General features: G+C 44.4%; 1 protein-coding gene across 3 annotated transcripts in view; it reads right to left on the bottom strand.

Annotated features, from left to right (window-relative positions):
* DIP2B (disco interacting protein 2 homolog B) overlaps positions 1-23,462 on the bottom strand; it is a 128,136-nt gene that overhangs the window by 22,200 nt on the left and 82,474 nt on the right. For 2 of the 3 annotated variants that reach the window (XM_077838812.1, XM_077838815.1), the window contains 20 exons: positions 21,606-21,755; positions 19,805-19,924; positions 18,874-19,071; positions 17,743-17,834; positions 16,400-16,510; positions 14,851-14,974; positions 13,957-14,066; positions 12,443-12,545; positions 11,074-11,138; positions 10,629-10,722; positions 9,957-10,076; positions 7,679-7,793; positions 6,404-6,543; positions 5,558-5,694; positions 4,831-4,911; positions 3,989-4,116; positions 3,068-3,182; positions 1,392-1,593; positions 351-460; positions 126-206 (listed from right to left, as the gene is read on the bottom strand). In XM_077838812.1, the coding sequence (XP_077694938.1) occupies positions 126-206; positions 351-460; positions 1,392-1,593; positions 3,068-3,182; positions 3,989-4,116; positions 4,831-4,911; positions 5,558-5,694; positions 6,404-6,543; positions 7,679-7,793; positions 9,957-10,076; positions 10,629-10,722; positions 11,074-11,138; positions 12,443-12,545; positions 13,957-14,066; positions 14,851-14,974; positions 16,400-16,510; positions 17,743-17,834; positions 18,874-19,071; positions 19,805-19,924; positions 21,606-21,755 (2,396 nt within the window). The remainder of the gene's footprint in view (positions 1-125; positions 207-350; positions 461-1,391; positions 1,594-3,067; positions 3,183-3,988; positions 4,117-4,830; positions 4,912-5,557; positions 5,695-6,403; positions 6,544-7,678; positions 7,794-9,956; positions 10,077-10,628; positions 10,723-11,073; positions 11,139-12,442; positions 12,546-13,956; positions 14,067-14,850; positions 14,975-16,399; positions 16,511-17,742; positions 17,835-18,873; positions 19,072-19,804; positions 19,925-21,605; positions 21,756-23,462) is intronic. The other variant, XM_077838813.1, reaches the window with a different exon arrangement.

Here is a 23,462-nt window from a genome sequence, read left to right as displayed (position 1 = left end):
TTACGGCTGTAGAGGTCCCAAGACTGAATGTAGGACACCAAAGTGTGGATCATAGCCTCTGCCAAACCAGAGGCACGATAAACTGAGCCCAACAAAAGAACAAAACAAAACATGCTAATCCGTACCTTGGCGTTTAGCAGAAGGAAGAGCATGTGATCAGGGGTTGCTTGAGCTCTCCATTGTAACACCTCCGTCAGGAACTGGTGCTGCAACGAGAGGCAGTAGTGAGTGTCAGCACAAGTGTGCCGAAGAGGACAATTTCACATCACTCCTCCATGTTTTATTCAACTGGGGCGTGAAATGCTTTCCCACATGCTGGCCACAATAACCATCTGGCTGTAGGGATTTACCTTTCTAACCAAATCGTTGTCTTCTATTTGTCCAAGGTCCCTCCCAGCAGCCTGAGCAATGCGCTTCCCAGCAACCAGGTTCCCCACCATCACAGAGGCAGGGCCAACACCTGTTGGCAAAGAATAGCCACACAGCCTTGTCAAAGGATGGAAACATTCAGAAACACTGGATATATTTTACAGTCTGCCGGGTGCAGTGCAGGCTAATGGTTAAAGCAGGGAAAAGACGTCAGAGCTCCCAGCTCTGGCAATGACTCAATGCATGACCTAGGGCAAGTCACTTCACCCTGGGACAGACTCATTTTCTCCTGCCTGAGAATTGGAGATAACAAAACTACCGCCACCCCACAGGTTTCCCCCATGGGGAGATGCCAACTGACTTCATTATGGAGTCAAACTGCTGGGGGAAGGAGGAATGCAGAAACTGGAAACATCCTAGTGAGTCACATGCATTTTAGACGATAATAAGGCTGCATAATTGGGGTTAAAATGAAAGGGCATGGGCTACCTTGCTTTAGTTGACCCTGTGAGACAGGCTAAGTGCTGCACCAACAGCCCAGAATTACAGCATATAACCTGACCTACAAGGAGGTGATGCTAGCCTTAGCCTCCTGTAAAGCATGTGGTGTGCACTCAAGTGGAATGAGGATGAGTGAGCAGAGTGGAAGGCTGCCCCCCAAGACCAGGCTCCTCGAGAAGCATGGCAGCCACAAGGGTGGTTGAAGAGAACCCTGGAAGTGCAGAAGGGATTTCTTGCTGGGCTACCAGTCTCTACTTCAGAGGCCTCCTGCTCATCAGGGTAGTGAGCCTTACCTAGGATGGGGTTTGAAATGAGTTTCTGACAAACTGATACCCTACCAGGCCTGCCATTGGTGCAAGAGTCTCACTGCAAACCCCAGCAGCTAACACACATCTTAGCAAGGGGAACACAAGTGAAGCCATTAGCCTAATTTTCTAGGCCTGAGGCAAAAAGGTTCTGAGTTTACCCCTTGCATTCAAGCACTTGCCAGCATTCGCCAGGAGAGAAACACTCCGAGTTACCTGGTTGTTTCTGCCTGGGTTTTGGCAAGTTGGTCACACATGTGTGCGGGCACATGAGGATGTTACACGGGTGCAGCGAGCCCTCCAAAAAGTGCTGTTTGGTTTGAGAGATATGGATCCCTCCGAGAGGAGTTTTTGGCAAAGTGTTGGCTGGTACCAGAGCAAGACAATATACGCCCACTTGGTGAATGCTGTCAATTGCCTAGAGACAGAAAAGAAGAAGTTGCTCAACTGGGCAGAAGCTAGTATTACTGGGTGTCCTGACAAATTCCAGGAGCTTTTCCTGTATTTGTAAGCTCATTAGCTGCAGTGACCATCACTTTGTTCTGTATTTGTACAGTGCTTGGCACAAATGGGTTCTGGGCCATGACTGGGAATCCTAGCATCTACTGCAATACATACAAACATCATCTTGTTTGTAAAAAACAAAATCAGAACATAAAACGTCACTCACTTATGGGCCATAAGCAAATGCCAGGCAAAGGCAGTACACAGCTGTTCAGAGCAGCAGTGTTGGCTGCTTGCCTGATTTACCAAGTACCTGTAAAATGGATGTTTGAAAGAAGTCTTCTTGCTGCCCCTCAGAGCTTTAAAGACAAATTCCTGGCTACCTGGAGGGAGTCGCTGCCCTCTGCCTTCAGCAACACACCTTGAATACATTACCTGGAGGGCAAGTACTATAGCTGTAGTGTAAATAGCCCATGGAGAGAGTGGCAGAATGGAGCAGGCAACAGGCTAATCTCTGGGTGCCTTCCCTGGTTCCAAAACCAACAAGGCAGGAAGAGCACACTACCCCAGCCAGACTATAAACATGGGCACTGTGGAATACTAGGAAATGAGTAAGAGCCTGTTAGTGTCTCCTCCTTTTCAATCCATCCCAACCACAGCACCAACTTTTGGTCATGAATGACTCAAATCTCAATCTGTCGAAAGCTGGTGACTCATCTGTTTCTAATGAGTTTAGGGTTTATTTTGCAGACTCTTCAGCCCTGGAATTAACTATCAGCCTCTGCCTCTCGCCAGTATTCACACATTTTAACATATTACTCAGATCAGTGTATGTTCTCCCATCAGTGAATATAGCTAACATCCTGTAATTACTCTCTCACAAGCAAAAACTCCAAAACCAGGATTTGCCACTCATCCTGCATACACCATTTTCTTAAGAGCCAACTGTTTTGGATGTTTTACCTATTTTCAGTTATCAAATGGTTCCCAACACCTTACCGCTGCAATTGCTTCTCAGCTGATAACAAGTGCATCTTTAAAGAAGAATTGTTCTTAGAGCACCAGCATGATGTATGGGGCTAGGAGCCAGAGACCCCCGAGTTCTAATCCAGGTTCTGCTTTGGGGCACTGAGAAGGCAGTTTCACTTTTCTGTGCCTTGCCTGTGTAACAAAGGTAATGCTGATCTACCTCATTAAGGATTGCATTAGTTTGAGCCTCTGCTGCCTTTCCAGGACCTCCAAGACACACGGTCAGTACAGCCAATGCACATTACACACCCAACTTGCCATCTTCTGCCAAGAGGAATCATGATGATGACCAGAAAGTGGCATCCGTCTGAGGCACGCTAATGTCATCTGAGTTGTCCACGTGCTGAAGGGGGGTGGGGGAAGGGAGGAGGTGTGCACACACAAGGCCAAATCTCTCACCCAGGTAGCTGGGCTCTTACCTGCAGCACTCGGCTCATCCACTGAAAACTGTCCTCTTCAGAAGCATCTGGCCGCTGCTCTGCCACCACCACGATCCTCTCATCGTAAAATACAGAGACTGAAAACACAGCAATCCTGAGGGAAAGAATGTGGATTGGTAAGAATTACCATCCCACTTCCCTGGGAACACTGAAGTCCTGGAGATCCAAGGAAAGAGACTGACACTATGCACTAGCTAGGGAACAACTTCAAAGCTCCAGGGGCAGGGGAGAAAGGAGACGGTGAAGTTGAAACCACAGCAAACAGGGAAGGTAAAGATCATATTGGCCAGGTAAGTGAGTACTCCCACTCCGCAGAGAAGCTTCCTACATGCACACCAGCACTCCGGCTCCAGCCATCATGTTCCCATTCCAGCCTCTGCTAAATGTTAAACATGCCAGGATAGAGAAGGGTAAAATTTTCCAAAGCACTTAAGTGAACTAGCAGCCTAACTCCCACTGGCTGTCACTGGGATGTGACATCCTTTGAAAACTATCCACACCAAATATTAAATAAAATCCAAGATCTCTGGGAAAGAGATACAAACCAACTGGTTGCAGGCCATGAGCCAACCACTAACTATTGGGGATCTGGAGGAAACATTCCCTAGCGGCTGTTATCCCAGAACTCCCCACTACAGGGTTTCTTGCACCTCCCTCTGAAGTAGCTTGTGCTGAAACATTGTCAGAGAAAGGATACTGAATTAGACAGACCCCAGGCCTGATCCAATGTTGCCACTGCCATGGAGACTGAACAGTCAAGGAAACATTTTCTATGACTGAGGTCAAAAAAGTAACCCAGTTAAGAAAAAACAGGCAGCACAGAACATAACCACCCTGTCATGTTTTATTAAGAGACACAGACAAAGCCTGAAAAAAGAGCTGGGTTTCATTACCACTAACCTTCCTCTGTAGACTGTCTTTATTGATTCAACTGCTAATCCGGTTGCAACGATGTCATCAGCATTGTGTCTGCGCCCACTAACTGTCAGCAAGCCATCCATTTTTCCAACCACAAACACCAAGCTACCCTGAAAGGTAAAGGACACAGATACTCAGATGCCTTTGCTAGTTCATGCATCTTTAGTGATTGCTTTTGTGCACTGTTAGCTCAAACGCATTTGTTATAAATAGATTTAACAGCACTTTCTTTTTAGACTGGCTTCTATGAAAGAGAATTTGGATAAAATCATCTACATTATTCTAAAACTACACAAGTGTGAATCAATTATAGAGCCCAAACATTATAGCACTTTTGTGCTAGAATTGGGAAACTAAGTTTTGTCTGGTTTAGCTTATGAAGAACTATGGGCTGATTACTATCTTGCAAGATGACAACATATTACATTTTGAAATATTTTTTATAAACAGACAATCATGTCACAGGTATTTACAATATATTTTGAAATTCCCTCTTGAATAGTGTGGGCGTGGCCAAAATCGGAGCCATGAAGTTGAGTGATACAACTATGGGATTGTGAAAAACTTGAAAAAACTTTGCCTGCTCCGGCTCAGTAAAGCTCAGTGGTTTGGCACACAATGCCTACAATGAGGTTGTATTAGGGTAATGTATTGGAAAAACAAGTTACTACTGGGGCAAGCAATCTCAGGCACCTGCCCCAACAGTCACAGCAAGTTAACAGTTTGCTTTGGTCACCAACTGCTTTTCTTTTTGGCATTTCAAACCATTATTTTTAACATCAAGATAAAACCATCAATCCAAGCACAAAAGCTATATGACGTACAGGTCCAACAAACCCCAGCAAGCCTGAGCGGACGAATGGCAGGTCGCCCACTGGAGAACCAGCCGAGTTGACAGGAATAACCTGAAACAGAAGACAGGCTACTGAGGGAGTTGATTCTCTCATCCTGGGATATACACCCCCCCCCCACATCAGTGTGCTGCAGCAAGAGTCACACTAGATGCAAATGAATTTTGAGAAATAAATCCTCTCCTGCTACTGGGTTTTCCTCTGGAAAGTCTCAAATGACCAGCTATAGCATGGTGTCCCCCGGAGTGAACTTCACTTACTGAATCCTACCTCTGACATTAACTGGGATAGAAAAATCACTATGCTGCCAGAAGCCCGGATAAAACACTGATTTCTCTCTGACATGCAGATGAGGACTCTATTTGCAAACTATCTAATACCATGAACTGGAGTAGAGCAAACACTGGATGTCTGATGCTCCCATTTTTGCAGGAAGCTAGGACATTTATCTGCAACAGAAGCTCTTACTGTTGTCATTGTTGCTGCATGGCAGGAATCTTAGCAAAAAAGGAGTGCAGGTGATTTCTAATTGTAACAAGCCTTCTAGGGAAAGTTTTCCCCATATATACAGCCCAAATATTAACACTATTAGTTGTTATAGAAATCAAAAGCCTCCGCAGGAAAATCAATTCCACACTGAAGGCAGTAGGAGAAAGCCAGCGACACAAGAGAAGGCAAAAATCTACCATATGATACAGACCTCAAACGTGTTCTTTGTCACCCCGGCCAGCCCATAATACATCATCCCTCCTGTTTTGGAGCTGACACAGATTTCACCAATCTCATCTGTTTTACAGAGCTGAGGAGATCCATCAGGTTTCACAATGCACATCATTCCTAGAGCAAAGCACACTCTGTTACACAACTTAGCACGCAGTGCTCAGGGGCCTTTTTTTTTTTAAAACCACCTGACACATTTAAGCGTGAAGAATGGTTAACTTTTTATTAAGTAGTGGCAAGCAGGAAAAAGTTGTGAATCCTGGAGCTGAACATGCATGGACATTTCATCAGGGTACTGCTCCTTAAATTAAAGGCTTCACTACCAACCTGTGTGCCACGTGGATCAGCTTCAAAGTTTGCATTGCCATAGAGCATAACACAAAGGAATATGCTACTGAATTTGCCTGAGCCCCGGGCAATAACTTACTTTTAAAGATCAGGACTTCCACAGGGATAGGACTTCCATGCAAGCATCTTACAATATTTTACAAACACTAGACCCTCCAACCCCCTGCGAAGGAGCGAAGTATTCTGTCCATTTCACAGATGGGTAAGATGAAGTGAGGAAAAACTAAGCAGCTGTCCCAGCAACTCACAAGTCAGCAGAGGCAACAACAGAAACCAAGGCTGAGATTTTCAGAGCTGTCTTGGGGATCTCAATGCTCAGTTGCCGTTTGTTTTAAATGAGCATTGCATGTCCAGAACCCATTAGGTGGTTTGAAAGTCTCAGCCCCAGAGGTTCACTCTCAGCCCCAGCTCCAACTGCTACATCCATGCCATCTGCCAAAGGGTGTTTATGGAAATACAAGGCCCTGCGCACGCTCACCTCCCGGCATCACATGGCCAACATCCTGTACCGTGAGAGCAGAGTTTTTGTCTTCAGTGTTTACGCGAATGACACCATAACTTAGCCCATTCATGGACAGGATGGCTCTTCCGGGCAAGGGTGCCCCAGGGACACCAGGCCTTGAAGGAAACAAACCGACATGCTGAAACATCAGTAAACACATGACATCATTAAGCCCTGACAGGGAACACATACACACAGTGACATAAGGATGCTTTTCTGGGTTCTTCTGTGTATCATTTTGCGACACATACTGAAATCACATTTCACAACTGAATTAATTTGGGGAAGAGTAAGGGATACCAGCTGAGAGAGCCATGCTGATAAGGGAGTTGGAAAAGCTTAGTCCTAGGCCAGTACAAGCACTGGGAAAACCAGCCAAAAGCCCTGTGGAGCAGCTCTTCCATCTGGCCTTCAGGGTAATTTATTGCAGGGGCCACCTCCTAGGCTGGCTGATTCTTGCTTTGTTTACTGCAGGAAGGGGCAATGGACAGGAACAGAGTATGAGAATGATTTCTTTCCCCAAAACAACGTATAACGCTATCGCAGAGAAGCGCAGCCCCACACCAGCAACTGCTGGCAAAAGTGAGAAAATAAATGCCTGCTTCTCCCAGGAGCTACTCTGCTACTGGCTTTTAACTACTAGACAAAGAAGAGCAAAGACTCATAGCTTTGAGAGAAAATTCTTCAAGGCCCTGATTCAAGCAAGCACTACAGTTCGTGTATCACTATGAGCATGTAAGAAGCCCCACTTCTTCACTATGAGCATGTGAACAAACATTAGCTGGGATCACCTAATATAGCACAATTCACAACACAAGGAAACACACTGCTATTATTTAAAGGGACACTGGCAGGTCTTATATGACCCAAATATTTAGGCTGAATAAAGTAAAAGCTAGGACCAAAAGAAACATTTCCATGACTTGTCTTTTTTTTTTTTTTTTTAATTTATTCCAGTGGGAATAGTTAAACAAAAACAAAAAAAACCCTCAAACATTCCTCCAGCTCAAGCCCTGCAAGGGCCTGAAAGTGAAACTAAAAACTGTCAACAAATGGAAACAGACTATTCCTTATTTCCTGCCCTCAGCTGAAAATGCAAAGAGTAAACAAACAGTAAAAAGTTCAAATTTATCTCAGTTTCAGTAGTCTCAGGAATTACTTATAATATAGGAAAGGAAATTATTTAAACATATTTTTAACATGTCCCTTTAATATGGACATAGGTTAGCAGGATGCAATGCACCGCAGTACCTCCGTATTGCTACAGTCATGGCTTCTGGAGATGTGGCACATGGACAAATTGCCTCAGGTTTCAGCCCATGGCTCTGAAACAAGCTCAGGAAAGCATCGCATGAGGAAACAGACCCTAGAAGGTAAGACAACATTTTAAACAGTTTTTGAAATTGAAAAAAAAATTATGCTTAGAAATTACCTGGAAGTAAGTAGTACATTTTTATTTAGGGATCTTGTGAATTGCAATCTCATTTCTAACTAAGGGCACATTTTTCAAAAGTAACTTAGGCACTAAGGAGCCTAAGTGAGTCACTGTAAGTCAATGGAACTTGGGGTTCTAAGTCATTAAAGTAGAATATTTAAAAGGCCTAAGTAGACTTCAGTCACCTATAACAGTAATAAGACACCAGTACGTCTTTCTCAGAGCAGCCACTATTTCATTATAAAGTTGTACTGTATTTCTGTAATCCTGGACATCCCTAAAAAAGTTTTTTTGGGGAAGTATTGTACAAAAGATTATGTACAAGACAACAAATACTACTATTCGGGAAAGCCTCAGAATGGAGGCTGTGATTTAAGGGGCTCAACTGCTACATGGGTAAAAAAAAGACAGCAACTTTCCATCTACATTCTTTTAAACAACTTCCAGGTTTGCTTTTTTGAAAGCTAATGCATTTATGCACCTAACCCTACCGTAAGGGGATCAGTTTTGGTACAGAACTGACCAAATCAGAAAGATACTTCATTACTTCAAACTAACGCCTTGCTGGCTAAGGCCCAAACAATCTTCCTCCCAGCCTGTTCCAGAGTTAGTACATATAGAGATACTCAGGGATGATAAACATCTTCCCCGTCTCCCCCATACTAACGCACGTCCACTGGCTCCATTTCCTTCCACTGCACAAATCCAAAACAGCCCTAATTGTATTCAAATCTCACTCCTCCAGTCAGTGCCATCTGGACAGACATTCATTAAGCCCCATAATCACCAGCATGCCATGAAGATCTGTTGCTCATTTCTTTCAACACCATTTAAAAAACCCACATCCCCTGTGTGCAATTTAGAACCACTCACACCCCATTGCCAGCTAATGTGCCTATTCCTGTTCTCTTGCCCACTAGACAAATCACTGCACTAACCTTTTAATCTTTTTCTGCCAGAATATTCTATATTACATACCAGAGCATCCAGCTGTCCCTGCTGCCTGGCCAAGTCCTCTGTTCCTATCACCTCTTGCAATACCATCCTTGAAGATTCACACTTGAAGGGACACCAACAACTTAACACAAATCACCCTTCTGTCTGAACACCTTTCATCTATAGTTACTGTAACTGAAAGTTTAGGGAAAAGGATTCCCTGTATACATTCCCAGTTTGTGTATTTGAGAGACACAGTTGGTAAGATTTTGAGGGCTCTTGACATCATGAATTGCACTGTTTGCCCTGTAGCGTCAGGCAGTTTCCCTTGTTTGCGTGGGTCTTGGAGAGAAGCATTTTAAAAATAGGAAAAAGTGACTGTACAAGCCTAGAACTGGCAGGGGAACTCTGGGTTGGGTGTGGAACCTGAAATCCTTTACCCTTGTGCTTGGGGCACTGAGGCCTGCCTTATTGGACTGTCAGACAGCTGCCTCAGTTTACTCCTGATAGAAGCCAGTACACAGAAGCGTGAGTGGCGGGTAAAATAGGCCAGAGAAGGCCTTGCCTTCCCTGGCGCTGCCGCCGACCTGCTGCTGGATACCTGGGCCACGGTGGCCCCAGCCCTTCCCCGTGACCCCCACCGCCTCCTGCACTCCATACACCCTTGTCCCTGCTGCTTGCCATGTCCCTCCTCCTCAGGTGTTGGGTCCAGTGGCTTGGCGGGGCCTTCAGAGGCAGGAGGAGCTGGTGCTAGGGGCTGGCAGATTCAGTCCTGCCCGGCGCTGGGAGAGGCTGGTGGCTCAGCCCTGCCTGGCTCTGGGAGAGGCTGGCAGCTCGGCCCGACTCTGGCAGGTGGGGGAGCCGGTGGCTCGCCAGCCCAGTGCTTGGGGAGGTTGGCGGCTCGGCCCAGTGTGGCTGGGGCGGACGGGTGGGGTTCCTCCAGTCTCGGGGCCCCCCTGGGTCAGGGCTTCTACTTTTACAGGGTGGGAGGGGGGTTTCGAGGCTCCTGTGTTTGGGGGTGGGGCCCTGGGCAGAAGGGGTGGGGCCAGCGGGCTTGCCTCCCCAAAAGAGGGGTTCACCTGCCGCCCATGCATGGAAGTGACTGAAAACATGATCAGAGGAACCTCTCTCATGGCAGCCGTGTGAGGGAATACTCACAGGGATTAGCACCGTCAGTTACAATCAGCATCCGCAGAGAACTCAGGCTGACATCTCTTTGGTCCCGATGAGCCATCATGGCCCAGTGCAAGTCTCGACACTTCACTAAAGCCACCTTCGCTGCAAACGAAGGGAGCAAATGAAGTTAGTACAAATAAAACCATTTGCTGAATGCTTTTTTCAGTGAAGCTGCAGGGGCCTAACACCAGTATCCTCCCATTAGGGCAAGTATCTTCAGCTCACAGACGCAAATCCTTTTGCCCATTTGAAGGTTAAGTAACAGAGGTTGCAGGGATGGAATTCTCCTCTGATACGGGAGGTGAAGGTAGGGCACCCACACTACCAGGTCAAAACTGCTACTACATACTAGGCAGAGTGACTGTGGCCCTCCATGTGTTTCAGCTAGGGCTTGGGGTTAGCGGCCCCTGCATGTTGATGCCATTCCCCTGGCCTACCAGCACCATCTTGCAACATACAAACCTGTGGATTCCGCATCAAGCTCTCTGTGGCCTGCCCTATGCACACATCGAAGAGAATCCAGGGTTTTGGGCCACTTGGTAGGATTCTGACTAGCAATCAGGCAGGCTCCCAAGCTTTAAATAGAAGTGCAGTGCCCCACAAATGTTCGTCTGGAAAGCCACATGCTAGAATCTTAAGGAATGCCATTGTTACCTTTGTGGGTATGAACTCTCTGCACCCAGGAGAGTGGGCAGGTTTTCATCACAGAGTAGGGCACGCTGAGGGTGTGCAGCTTGTTCATTACATTCTGGAAAGCAAAGAGATTTGTGGGAAAGGGCCAACAAAATATATCCAATATAAATCAGAGATGGGAGTCCCCTTTTCCCTCCCCAATGCCTGGTAAAGCTTGTGCACTTCCTGCAATTAATATTTCAAAGCCTCATTTGAATGAACAGAGAGTATGATGACTAGGCAGAAGACATTATTGCTCCTGCCTGCAGATCTGCACTGACTCCAAAGGAAGTGCGTAAAGCTGGATCTGAGCGTGGACTGAGCCCAACTCTCCTCCTCAAACACTACTTCACATTGTAATCAGGAAGGGCGGTAAAATACCCAGAACAACCATCCTGCCAGTTTTCTCCCTGAAGCACCAGCTCACCGTTAACATGCCATGCCAGAGCCCTGCGTCCTTCTTGAAATCCAGAACATTCACTATGGTTTCACCTGGAAGAGGAAAGTTGTGATATAAGAAATTTGGCAGATAACTGGGAAGATGCGGCTGTATTACTGATATTGGAACTTGCCCCTTTCCCAATGCAAAGTCAAGTTAGCTCCCTGAGGCAGCTCCTGCTGGGCTCCCAAACCAGCAGGCTAAGTGGCTCCCTTCAGGCAGATGCCAGGAACTTTGAAGCTGCGGAGGACACAACTCTTGTTTTTTCACCTTGGCATTTTCTTTACAAACATTTAAAGATCACTGTTTCCCTTAAGCTTGGCAAACTCAAAGTGCCAATTATTTCTTAAGCGTTTCATACAGTACTTAGACACCATGCAAACACCTCTCCATGGCAGCACATACTGGCAGCATTATGCAAACAGCAAGCGTTTAGTCTAGTCCGTTTGTCCTCTTATGCATTATTAAATAGATTCCAAGCTCCTTGTTATGGATAATACAAAACAGGTACACACAGGTGCATACACAGAGCACAGTAAAAAGAATGATAAGACACAGAAGACCTACATAAAACAAAATATGAATTTAAGGGAAGGAACACCTTACAGACAGCTGCAAGAATATAACGTCTGGCATCTCTAGGCTTTTATACCACATTCATCACTGTAATATTGGAGTGTCCTAGCCTCCTTATACATGAGGTGTTGAGTGGAAAGAGGTTATACAGCCATCATTCAAATGCCTTGGAAGACTGACCCTTAGGAGCAGTGGAAATGAATGGAATGGCTCCCAAAAGGAATACAGTTGCATGTCAAACAGAAATGATGACATACAACTCATTAAAGGAGCTCTGAGATCATGACTGGTAATTTCTGTTCTCCATAACTGGATTTAACCTGTAAAGCTCAAACTAGTTTGGGACCTGGTTATCTGAGAGGCCACGGTGTGTGTGCATTGCCAGCATGGAGGTGAGAAGAGGCATTCCAGCAGGAGCTCCTTCAATGCAAGTGAAAGAGAGCTAGTGGCATGATGTTCTTTGAAAAAGGATCCTCAAGTTTGGAGCTTGTGCAATTTTGCTCCTCCCATCCCCCAGTTCACCAAGGCATGGATCTGTAAACCTCCATGCACACTGCAAAGCCAACCTTTTGTCCATTTCTGTTAAACCTGTTGGGCAGGGCGTGGGCTGAGGTGGAGATAATTATGGGTTGACCTTTGTCTACATTTAAGCTAAGATTTTTAATTTCTGAGATAGTTTAAACTTTTAAAATCCATCTGACTGAGCACTGGAAAGAATGATCTTGCAGCGAGCCGAGCTTTCACCCCTTTGTGCACATATCCACCATGTGACACTACTCACCTTCAGAGTAGTTGCAAGCCTGAGACAGAGCCTGACAATGAGACAGCATGGCAATACGAGACACTGTCACCCCCATCACACTGCCTTCCTTACTAGTCTTGTACTGGAAAGCAACAAACATAATAAGAACATAAGAACGGCCATACTAGCTCGGTATCCTGTTTTCTGACAGTGGCCAATGCCAGGTGCCTCAGAGGGAATGAACAGAACAGGTACTTACCAAGTGATCCATCCCGTCACCCATTCCCCAACTTCTGGCAAACAGAGGCTAGGGACACCATCCCTACCCATCCTGGCTAATAGCCATTGATGGACCTATCCTCCATGAATTTATCTAGTTCTTTTTGAACGCTGTTATAGTCTTGGCCTTCACAACATCCTCTGGCAAGGAGTTCCACAGGCTGAATGTGTGTTGTGTGGAGAAATACTTCCTTTTATTTGTTTTAAACATGCTGCCTATTAATTTCATTTGGTGACCCCTAGTTTTTGTGTTATAAGAAGAAGTAAAGACTTCCTTATTTACTTTCTCCACACCAGTCATGATTTTATAGACCTCTGTCATATCCACCCCAGTCGTCCCTTTTTCAAGCTGAAAAGTCCCATTCTTATTAATCTCTCCTCATATAGCAGCCGTTCCATATCCTGAATCATTTTTGTTGCCCTTTTCTGAACCTTTTCCAATTCCAATACACCCTTTTTGAGATGGGGTGACCACATCTGCACGCAGTATTCAAGATGTGGGCGTATCATGGATTTATATAGGGGCAATATGATATTTTCTGTCTTACTATCGATCCCTTTCTTAATGATTCCCAACATTCTGTTAGCTTTTTTGACTGCCGCTGCACATTGCGTGGATGTTTTCAGAGAACTATCCATGATGACTCCAAGATACAAAAGGCAAACTCAAAAAGCAGTCTGTAGGATAGATGACACCCAAACACTGATATTATTTAGGATGCAGTAGTTCCCAGTTAGTATTACTGGGATGCACAGAGGAAGACAGGCCTCTGAGAAGTGAACAATCCAAAGTGTTGCCATGTGAAACAAAGGCAGAAATCTGAATGTTACCAAGTACTAACAGAATTAAACAGACCGAATGAAAAGGTGATCACGGGGGAGCCCCCCCAAGCTACAGGGTGGGCTGTACCAAGTCTCCCAGCACTAAGCCTTAGCTAAGATGTGCTGATAGCACTGTAGGGTTGCTCACAGGAGTGTGTCAGATTAAGCCACTCTCTAGTCATCCCACACACTGTATATGAATTGTTTCACTTGTCTTTGGAGCAGAGATTGTGTCTTCCTCTGCATTTTGAACAGCAAACAAATAAAGTCACAAACTGGTATATGACTAAAAACAAGCATCATGGCAAGTTGTACATGATGAAAAGTGTATTGTTTTGGCAGGAAATTGGCAAGTTTGGAACAGCTCACTTGAAAGTGCTACCATTTTGATGGCTTCTGTGCATTAAATTCAATCCAGAGAAGCTCATTTCTGACCATCATTCACTACCCACCTCAATATATGCCGGCTCAGTTCCTGCAGTCGAGATGTTGGGCTGCCAGTCCTTTGGTGACTTGGAGAGATACTTTGAGTCTGTCACAACCCATTTGAGTCTGGGCCAACCTAGAGCAGAAATCAAAGGCAACCTTAAGACCTGTATCTGCTGAAAGAATCTATATTCATCTGAAATATAGAAGTGATCATTTGCCCATATCACTTAGGGCTTGTTTTCCCAGCAGCAAAGTTAAATAAGCAAAATGCAATTAATTTGAAGGAAATGCATAGCGTTAAAACCAAACGTGATTTGGACTTGATTGGGTTTACTTCCGACAGAACCACAAGGATCATTTGATAGAAAATGACGCGCTGTGTAATTTGCGCTGATAATTTGATGTCATTTGACAAGGGGAGCAACTATGCTTGGTTTAGGATTATCAGATGACTGCAAACATACAAATCAACCCAAGGCAGATCACTAGCTAGACAAACTCATCCCTCTTCCCATGAACCAGTACATCTAGGGCTTGCAAGCGGTGGTGGGCTCTTTCGCCCACTCACAAATTGACCCTGCAGTGTTTATAAATATAGCTCTGATGTAGCATTAAAGAGACCATGATTTTTCTCTCTCCAAACACTGCTGAACTGGTTCTAGCAGAACGTTGGTTTCTAAAGTGGCCTCATCCTAATCTACACTGCAATGCACTGGCTCTGTCAGAGACATGCATAAGTTTGTGCCTCAGTGGTGCATACAATTCATAGTCCCAAACAAGGCAACGACCCCACTGCAAACCTTGCTCACTCAACCCAGAGAAGAGCAAAACAGCACATGGCTTTTGACTTCTAACAGCTAGTTTTAGAGTTCAGCCCTGGGGCGAACAGGTCAAAACAAAAGTGTGACTGAACTAACCTTTAAACTGCACAATCTCTCCATTCTGGGTTTTTGGCAGCCCCTTCAGACAAACCTCAGTGGTGAGAGCCAAAGTGATGCCACAGCTCCCCAAGAGGAAGCCAATCTGCTGACCACCAGCATCCTGAAGGAAAAGAAAATAGCCACTGTGAGTTCCAGATGATGGGAGAGTATGAAGCCAACTTTACCCTTACCAAAAATCAAGGCACGGTAATGCTCTGGTAACTGGATCGGTAACACTATGGACCACATTGGGAAAAAACAACGTTCTGTTTCATCTGATTTGTCCCATGGACGTCTGGCAATGGTTTGAAACTCAAATGACAACCACAGTCTGGCAGTGAGGATATGGATACAGTCATATGTTAACATGCTCTAGAAAACAATATATGCATTATGAAGGCATGCTGGGTGTAATGGGGACTCTCATGCTGACAGAATTTGTTCCCTAGGGCAGGTTGAGCAGCTGTGACAGATGTATTTCTGTGAGCAAATAAAAGTCCACAGAAAAATGAGAACCTATTGTAAAAATATGGAAGATAACTTCATGTTCTGAGAGCAAGTCTGTTCCCTTCACTTAATCCTGAGGTCCAGGGATGCAAGTGGGAAGACTGGGAAAAGTTTCTGGTTCTCAAGGAAAAAAACAGACAATGTTGCACTGGCATAAGCATTAATGGCCAGAGGTGAAAGGCAGATGATTTCAGTGATGAGATGGGCCTATTCATATGGATGTCAGCATATAGCCATTGCACTCACATGGTTTATTTTCACTAGGGAAAGCACTAAATCTTCAAACAAGCATCAAAAAATGAAAATGGAAATACATCAAAATAATAAACATACCCTCTCTGTCCCCCTGTAACTGACTAACCCTATTGCACAAAGATAAAAGCACTGGAATGAGTAGCTGATCAAGTGACTTGACTGGCCAAATACTGGTAGAAGCTTTAATTTCATTTGGTTACCATAGCAGTTGTCATGTTGAGGCTGCAAAGCAAAGCTCTAGAAACCCACAGCATTACCGACCATTTCATTACCACCACTCTTGTTGTATGGTTGCCATTATTATGCTACCATGGTTTCGTCTCATGAAATTCTATTGTTTCTCAGCTTTTAGAATGGCAATAATGTAGGAACATTAGGAAAAACCTCTTCTGGGAGCAGGGATTATACAGCAAGAAGTGACTGGGAATAAAGGTCTATTTTTCAGATGTGCTAAGCATCCACAACTCCCATTGAAGTCAGAAGGGAGCTGCAGGGAGATTAACAAGGACAGGTTATAGACATGTGTCCATCACAGTGTCTAAGGAAGTCCATTGTTCTCTCAGCTGTTGAGCAAAATTCTTCTAGGCAGCCAAAGAATTTTCACAGTTTTAGACTCTGCAATGGCACGTGCCTATAATTCTTACACACTGAGCTGGTACAGAAGAAGAACTGCTAAAAGGAGCCGTGGATCATTATGAAATGCTATCAAATCAGAGGCTGATGGTCTGACTTGGTTTTCATCCCACGTCAGCCGATCCACTCCTCTAAGATGCATCAACGTTACCTTTCTGGTAAGAGGTACCTCTATAGGCACTGGGATCACTTCCGCTAGCAGACAGCCATAAAACGCCACCATGAACATGACTGGGTCATTGTTGGGATAAACAAGGGCTACCTACAATTCACAGAAGTATTTGGTTAGAGAAGATATGAGGCACAACATTAAAGTTGGGTTTGTTACATACTCAGTGATTACGCTGTTTAATTAAAAAAAAAGAATTAAAGTCATCTCAATGGCTGATCCCATCTACAGCCCATGAAGTGAAAATGTTGCCAAAAAATCCATTGAACTCCCTTTTGTCCTAACACATGAAATATTAAACTATGGTTAGCAATTAAGAATTTACGAAAATCAAATTCTCGGTTTAGAGCAAATTTGTAGATGTTAGAAACGTGTAATGCAGAACCTCTTTCAATAAAGCGTTTACTCCCTTGCCATGTTATTCCTACAAAACCAACCCAAGATTTTTATTATTACAGTTCGCTCATTTCACAGCTTTCCCCTCTGACAGGCCTATTCCTACTGCATTGTATCTTTGCATGTGAGAAGTTTACTTTTTAGTGATCCTCCCATGGGTATGGATTCAAAAAGGGCAGTAACGATATTCCAGAGTAGGTTATTAGGACAAACTCTCTTTACAGGTTCTTTTTTAAGTGGGGTCTATTAAAATGAACAATAATACCAACTTGCCCATCGTAAAATATTCTCTTTAGCATGATGCTGACATGATCATCAACCCTCCAATCAGGGTCCAGTGAGGAATTTTGGCATTTTAGTTTCAGAGGTGGGAAAGGGACAAAGATAAACTTCATAGCTTTTCAGGCATTTTTAAAGGGAGGTCATGCATGTTCAGATTCTAGCACAGCATCCCATACAGGTCTTCTCTTTGGGAGCTCTGCACAATGTACAAGGCTGTGTGTGTTTTTATATTCCTATACATATACAGCTGTAGTTAATCTCTGTACATATACATGCATACAATGGGAAGAAGAGTGAACTGAACCTTTTCGCTAATATCAAGAGCAGCGTGGTAAGACCTCTGACATTTTGCAGGCATTGCTCCTAGAGAGAGATGATCGTGTAGGAGAGATTTTCAAAGGGGAGTTAGGGACTCCTCCAGACACTTTTGAAAATCTCAGCCCAGGAGTTCTCTTTCTGAGGGCTGGACAGGGGTCTTTCCATGCAGCCTGGAAACATTTCTTTAAAACACAGCTGGCCCCTTGGATAAGAGTCATGCACTTGCCCTTATTAAAAAGGACAAGACTGTAATGTTCATGGCAAGTGACAATGCAAAAACACCCTCTTCCCATTTCACAGGAAGAGCCAAACATTCCCAAGCTCATTACCCTGTCTCCAGGCTTTAACACGGGTTCATTTTTGGTCCCCAGTTTATTAAGCAGCGTGTAGGCCAGCTTAAGGCTTCTGCTCCACAATTTACCTAAAACACAAAGGGAAGAAGTTTGCCAACTCCACATCAACCAATCACAGCCTAAGTAGTAGTAACAGCTAAAGGATCCTAAGCCCGATTTTGCAGAAGTGGAGGCACGAAGAAGCTGAGTGATTTGCCCACGGTGACTATGAGTGACAGAAATGGGAACGGACCCAGAAATCCAAAGCCCAGCCCCCTGCAGTACTTCATGTAACAATAAGAAGGTGCAAAGGCAAATCCAACCTGCAAGAATCCTTTAGATATACCCAGGACTTAATCCTTATGCAAGTTTGATTCAGAAAAATTAAATTTAAGGCTTCCCTTTAAAAAGGACACAAGTAGCTGTTTTGCTATTGCCTGGCTATGCTAATCATCACAAAGAGAAACTGGGTAAATCCAAGAGTGACATGAAGGCAACACTGTCTCCTGTTTTCACACAGACTCAGATCAGATTCTTAATTAAGCGGCAACAAAGAGCAAAGGTGGATGTTTAATCTACAACTATTTCTAGAGACAATGAAAACTTCATCAGTATCTGCTCCATGTCCTCCTGTGCTCCTCACAGCGCCCATCAGCGTTAACTCCAACTCTTGGCTTGGCTCCGCCTTTCATGCTCCCCCTGTACTTGGAATGGTCTCCAACCTTGTCTCAAACAGGGTCACATGCCACCTCCCATATCCTCCCTTCAAATCTACTGCTTCCAAGAATCCCTCTACCTGTGTTCACATGTCCCTCCCCTGATCTATTTGAGGGAAGGGATCTGGTCATATGCTATGTGCTGTAAAGTGTCCTGCACATTTACAGTGCTGTATCAGTGTGAAGTCAGTACAAGGAGGAGACTGACCACCAGAGACAGGAAAACTCATTATAATAAGATGTCTGCAGAATCTCCCCTCTCATGCTGGATTTATAATGTTTTGTCTACAAACCTCTCGCACCCCAGGAATTTGGGCAAACACTTTTCCAATCTGGCTGCCAGCTGTCAATTTGTGCTCTACCACACCCCAGCACTGTAAGAACGATGCAGCAGCAGAAATATACCACTCACCATAGGTCAGGGTATAGACTGGTTTTCCTGTAACATCCAGTGCGGTCAGACAGGGGCATTTGGCCTGTGTGGTCCCCCAGCGCTTCAGTGCTGCTTCTAAGGCAGGAGGCCAATTACAAACGACTCCCAGCGGCTCTCCCTTCACAGGTGTCATCTGGCGCCCCTCTGGTTTGGGCTGGTTTGGGTCAGGCTGCGGGACTGAAAGAAAATTAAATCCCCCCCCACCCAGTTAGTCCCAGCTCACATACAAGCAGGGAAGAGAAGTGAAAACAAATGCTGTTCCACACAGAACACAAGGCAGCCTGTACATTTATAAACCCCAAACAAAACCCTGCCAAAACCAAAACACTGCCCTGCACAAACAACATTCCCCCTGGGGAGAGGATGAGAGAGAGAACAAACCACATGTGACACGTTAGTCAGGCTGCTTAATGCATGATTGAAAGGCACTCAGAAACTGCAGTAATGAGGGCAGTAAAAACTTATATGAAATAGAATGGAATTCCTCCGTACTGAACCAACAAGCCACAAGTTGCTTTGAAGTCACTGATGCAAAAAAACCTAAAACCAACAACCCACTTTTCCTTTGGGAAATTATTAGGGTTCAGGTGACCTTAGAAATTAGGCTTTCAAAACCAATTTAAACTTGGTGTAAAAAAGTCTAAGCAGTTTGCATTAATATAGTGTGGGTGTAAGGGGCTGGACTGACAGCCCTGGAGAGTTACACCATCCATCCATCCACTGGGCAATGGATTACTTTAATGACTACAGTCTACCCTGGAGCTCGGCCACGGACAGTCCACGGGCGCTCATATCACCTTTAAAGAGGAAGTCGATCTCTAAGTCAACTCTGTACAACAGCATAACAAACACATCATGTGTTTGTGCTCACAACACATGAGCAATAAGAGCATTTCTTGCTGGTTGTTACCTTCCACGATTTCTTCAAAATCATCCACAAAAAATTCCTTCAGGGGTGGCCTTTTTGGTCGTTTCAGGGTGTTGAGCAGCTGTTGAATTTTTGTGGAGACTCTGCTACTTACAGGGACACCTAAAGGGGAAGGGAAAGAATTCAGCTAATCAATGAGCTTGTCATCTCAAGCAACATTAATTTCCTACCTCCCTTCGCAAGAAATTATTTTCTCCTGATGTGCCCACTTGCCCTGTCAAGAGGCACAATCTTAACCACCAAGGCCAATTAAAACTGACACTGTTGGGCTTGGTTCTATTTTAACCAAGAGGGCAGAAATTGTTAGTAACTTATCTCCTCCCTCTCTGAAGTCTCATCCCCATCTGTCTTTGGTACGTTACATGGGCTGTGAAACGTGGCACGCAATTTCGCATGTCTTCAGAATAACTGCCAGTGCCATTGCATGACTTGACCAGCAGAGGGTGTTGTAAGAATTACAAGCATTGACACCACTTTTACCTCAGAGACTTAGACCAAACAGTTTATGATCAGTATCATCAGCTTTATAGTACCAAAACTGTAGTTAAGAATTGTATTTTCATTAGTCTCTCCTCAGTTTGTGTGGATTCCAACACAACAGCATTTTAAAAGCAACAAACCCACATATAAATTCTGGACTTTGTTACCAAAAGGCAAGAAGCTGAAGAGAAAGACAGAAAATGCTACCCTCACTTACTAGCTGCACCTTCAACATGAAGTTAGATGTTGCAGGGAGATAAAGGCTCCTTTGAAAACCCAACCCAAAGAGTAACAATTTTCCTAAGTGTGACTAATCTTTGTTGGGTTCATTTAAAAATCAATTCCTTCCTCACAAAGAGTTCTATCCAGGCCTTCCTTTCCTTCTCAGTACACTATTCATAAGCTTCAGCTCTGTACCTGATGCTTGACATTTACCTACCACAATATCAGTAAATTTAGCACTGGAAGGTGCCAGGTTATTTTTCCATCAGCACCCCTGGGGACTGAACTATTCTGCCCTGAAAGTACATCAGCAGTGCAAGCTCCCCACACATCCCCTCACGGCATCTGTCTCACTAGCAATCTGAGGAAGCAGTGGGAAGGGCCCATTCAATTCTTGGCTACCGTTCAGATTGCCCTTGGTGTTCGTTGTTTTCATTTGTTTGTCCATCAGGAACTAGACCAAGAAACCTCCTATAAGAAAATTCCCCTCAGAGGCCATCTGATGGCACTGAATGTAAATCACAGGGCAGGAACTGAGTCAGCAATCTAGGTTCAGCAATCTAGAAGAGAAAGCTTCTGAGCTCCCATCCTCTGAGACATTCAGTCTCCCTGAAAGGCAATTATAACCTAGTTTCAGGCACGTTTGGGGAAGTATTAAAACTGCTTCATCCCACCAAGCAACTGTTATTCTCTAAAATAGCTGTTGAAGGTAGGCTCTCGAGAACTCTGAGCAAGTGACTTACAAAAAATCTTGGCGCCAAAAGTCTTGGACTTCTGGAATCAACAGAGCTAAGTGTGTTGAGATTAGGGTGTGCGGTGAAGTCTATTCAGCTCTCCAGAATTTTTTTTCCTGAGTGGGTAGACAGGAAAGGGAGTGTCCACAGTCTGGGGGTATATAACAGCTGACACTGCAGCCACTTAAACTTAACAGTGTGTTTGTAGTGAGTCTGAATTGGTTCAGGAACCTACAGCAAGTATAAGCACATTCTGAAAGTCATACACATCACTGACCCCACCACCCCCAAGTTCAGCTCCTCCCACGCCATGCTCTCATTTGTGGGTACTCAGAAAGGTTCCATACCATCAGCAGTGTCCATGAGACTAGATCGATTGGATCCCTTGTGTGTGCCTTTCACGATTCCTGATGGAGGAAGGTCAATAGTTGCTGGGCGTGCTGAGGAAGAGGATGAGGAGGTAGTTGCAGTGACATCAGGGGGAACGGAGAAATTCTCTTGAAAAGGGAGAAAACTGATATTCAATTTAACGTGCACCTTCAACTATCCAATGGCCAAGTAAGGTGTCAACTACCCAACAGCTACTGTCCTCTATAACAAAATAATGCTTTGCCCTGCTATCCTGGCTTTTGTGAAAGCATCTTAGGGTGATTTCTAAATGCAAACTCTAGACACTAGATACTTCAAAAAAAAGTACTTTTAGATGAAAATTTGCCTTCTGATGGTCAAACTCCTAGAACAGAAAGCTGCTGCGTTATCTCCTGCTAGAACCTGAGCTGTAATCATGTCTCACAAGGCATGACTTCCTCCTGAGTTACAGATTTGTAAACTAAACAAGAGGGAAAACATTGGTTATAAGATGTAATCCTTAGAAGGAGATTGGAAAAGAAACATCATGCTGGGTTGTGGTACCCTTCAGTTTCAATAGCTAAGCAGGGTGGAACCTGGACAGTGTTTGATAATAGACCTGCAAGAAAAACCTAGGCCTCAATGAAGTGATACTGGCCTTCCGTTTGTCAGTACTGAGAGCCTTGAGTTAGGGGGCATTTTGCTGCTGGAGGTCCTGGCTTTCAGATGAGATGTCAAATAGAGATCAACTCGCATTCCTTCAAAACTCCAAGTTCCTTTGGGCAATAGCAGGAGTGCTAAATCTGGCTCTGCTCCACTTAAGTGCATTTTGTCTAGCTAAGTCTCCTCTGTGGGTTTAATTGGATATGGTATTTTTCACTTTATCCTAAGCTGCCACGTTGTGTTGCAGTGCATTGTTAAAGTTCAGAAGCGGCTGCATTATATTCACAATATTTACTGTCCTACACGAATGCCTTGTTAAAGCAGATTTAATATTACTGAAGAAATATAACTCTTATGTAAAGCAACTAGAGCATGACTCTAAAAGAATATAAGCATTGAACAGACTGGAAATATCCAAATTAAGGTAATTTTCATAAATACCCCATTATTTTTGTAATTCACACTTTGTCAATACTGATATATGAAGATTCACAAAACAACCTTGACACTGGCCTGTAAAACTACTTACACAACTTCTCTAATATTCTGGGTGATGAAAGCTGTAAGACAGATAAGTTGAAAGTTCATAAGCATGAACAAGGATCCCTGTGTTTAAGATGATGGGAATATGAATTTTTCACACACCAATGTGGTTATTAAGCAAACATGTGATCTGTAAGGGCACCAGAATATTAACGAACATTACTTTGACTGGTCATTTCCTGTTTCTTTAATGCTTACAGTATTTCATTGATGGTAATGCTGTAAGTTATGCATTTTGCATAAAGGGTTATATTAATTATTTCAGCTTCTAACGGAAACAAAGAACAAAAGGTATAACGTTGTGTTTCTTAAAAGAAAAATCAAGAGCCCTGCAGGTTTGCACTGGATTGGCACAAAGCTTACTACTGCACCAGGCACACAGCAGCAGTTCCCATGCAGCTGGTGAATGACTTTTTCTACAGTACCAGCAGATCTGGGGCACTGGGATCCCCCACATTTCCTACAGATCTCAGCAGTGCAGAGGAGGGGAATCTGTCACCCACTTCCTAAGGACAGCAGGACAGGAGCTCCACACCTGTGCATCTCCTATGGCATGCAAAGGAGGAGGCATACAGGAAAGGAGCATCACTCCTGTGCATCTTGGGAGCTATGCTGGTGGGGGATGTACCCACCCTATGGCTCTCCTAAGC

This window comes from Eretmochelys imbricata, chromosome 20, assembly GCF_965152235.1.
Source record: "Eretmochelys imbricata isolate rEreImb1 chromosome 20, rEreImb1.hap1, whole genome shotgun sequence".
NCBI classification, from domain to species: Eukaryota; Metazoa; Chordata; order Testudines; family Cheloniidae; genus Eretmochelys; species Eretmochelys imbricata.
The sequence above is the reverse complement of the archived record's forward strand: the minus strand, read 5'-3'. Positions and strand labels throughout refer to the sequence as shown.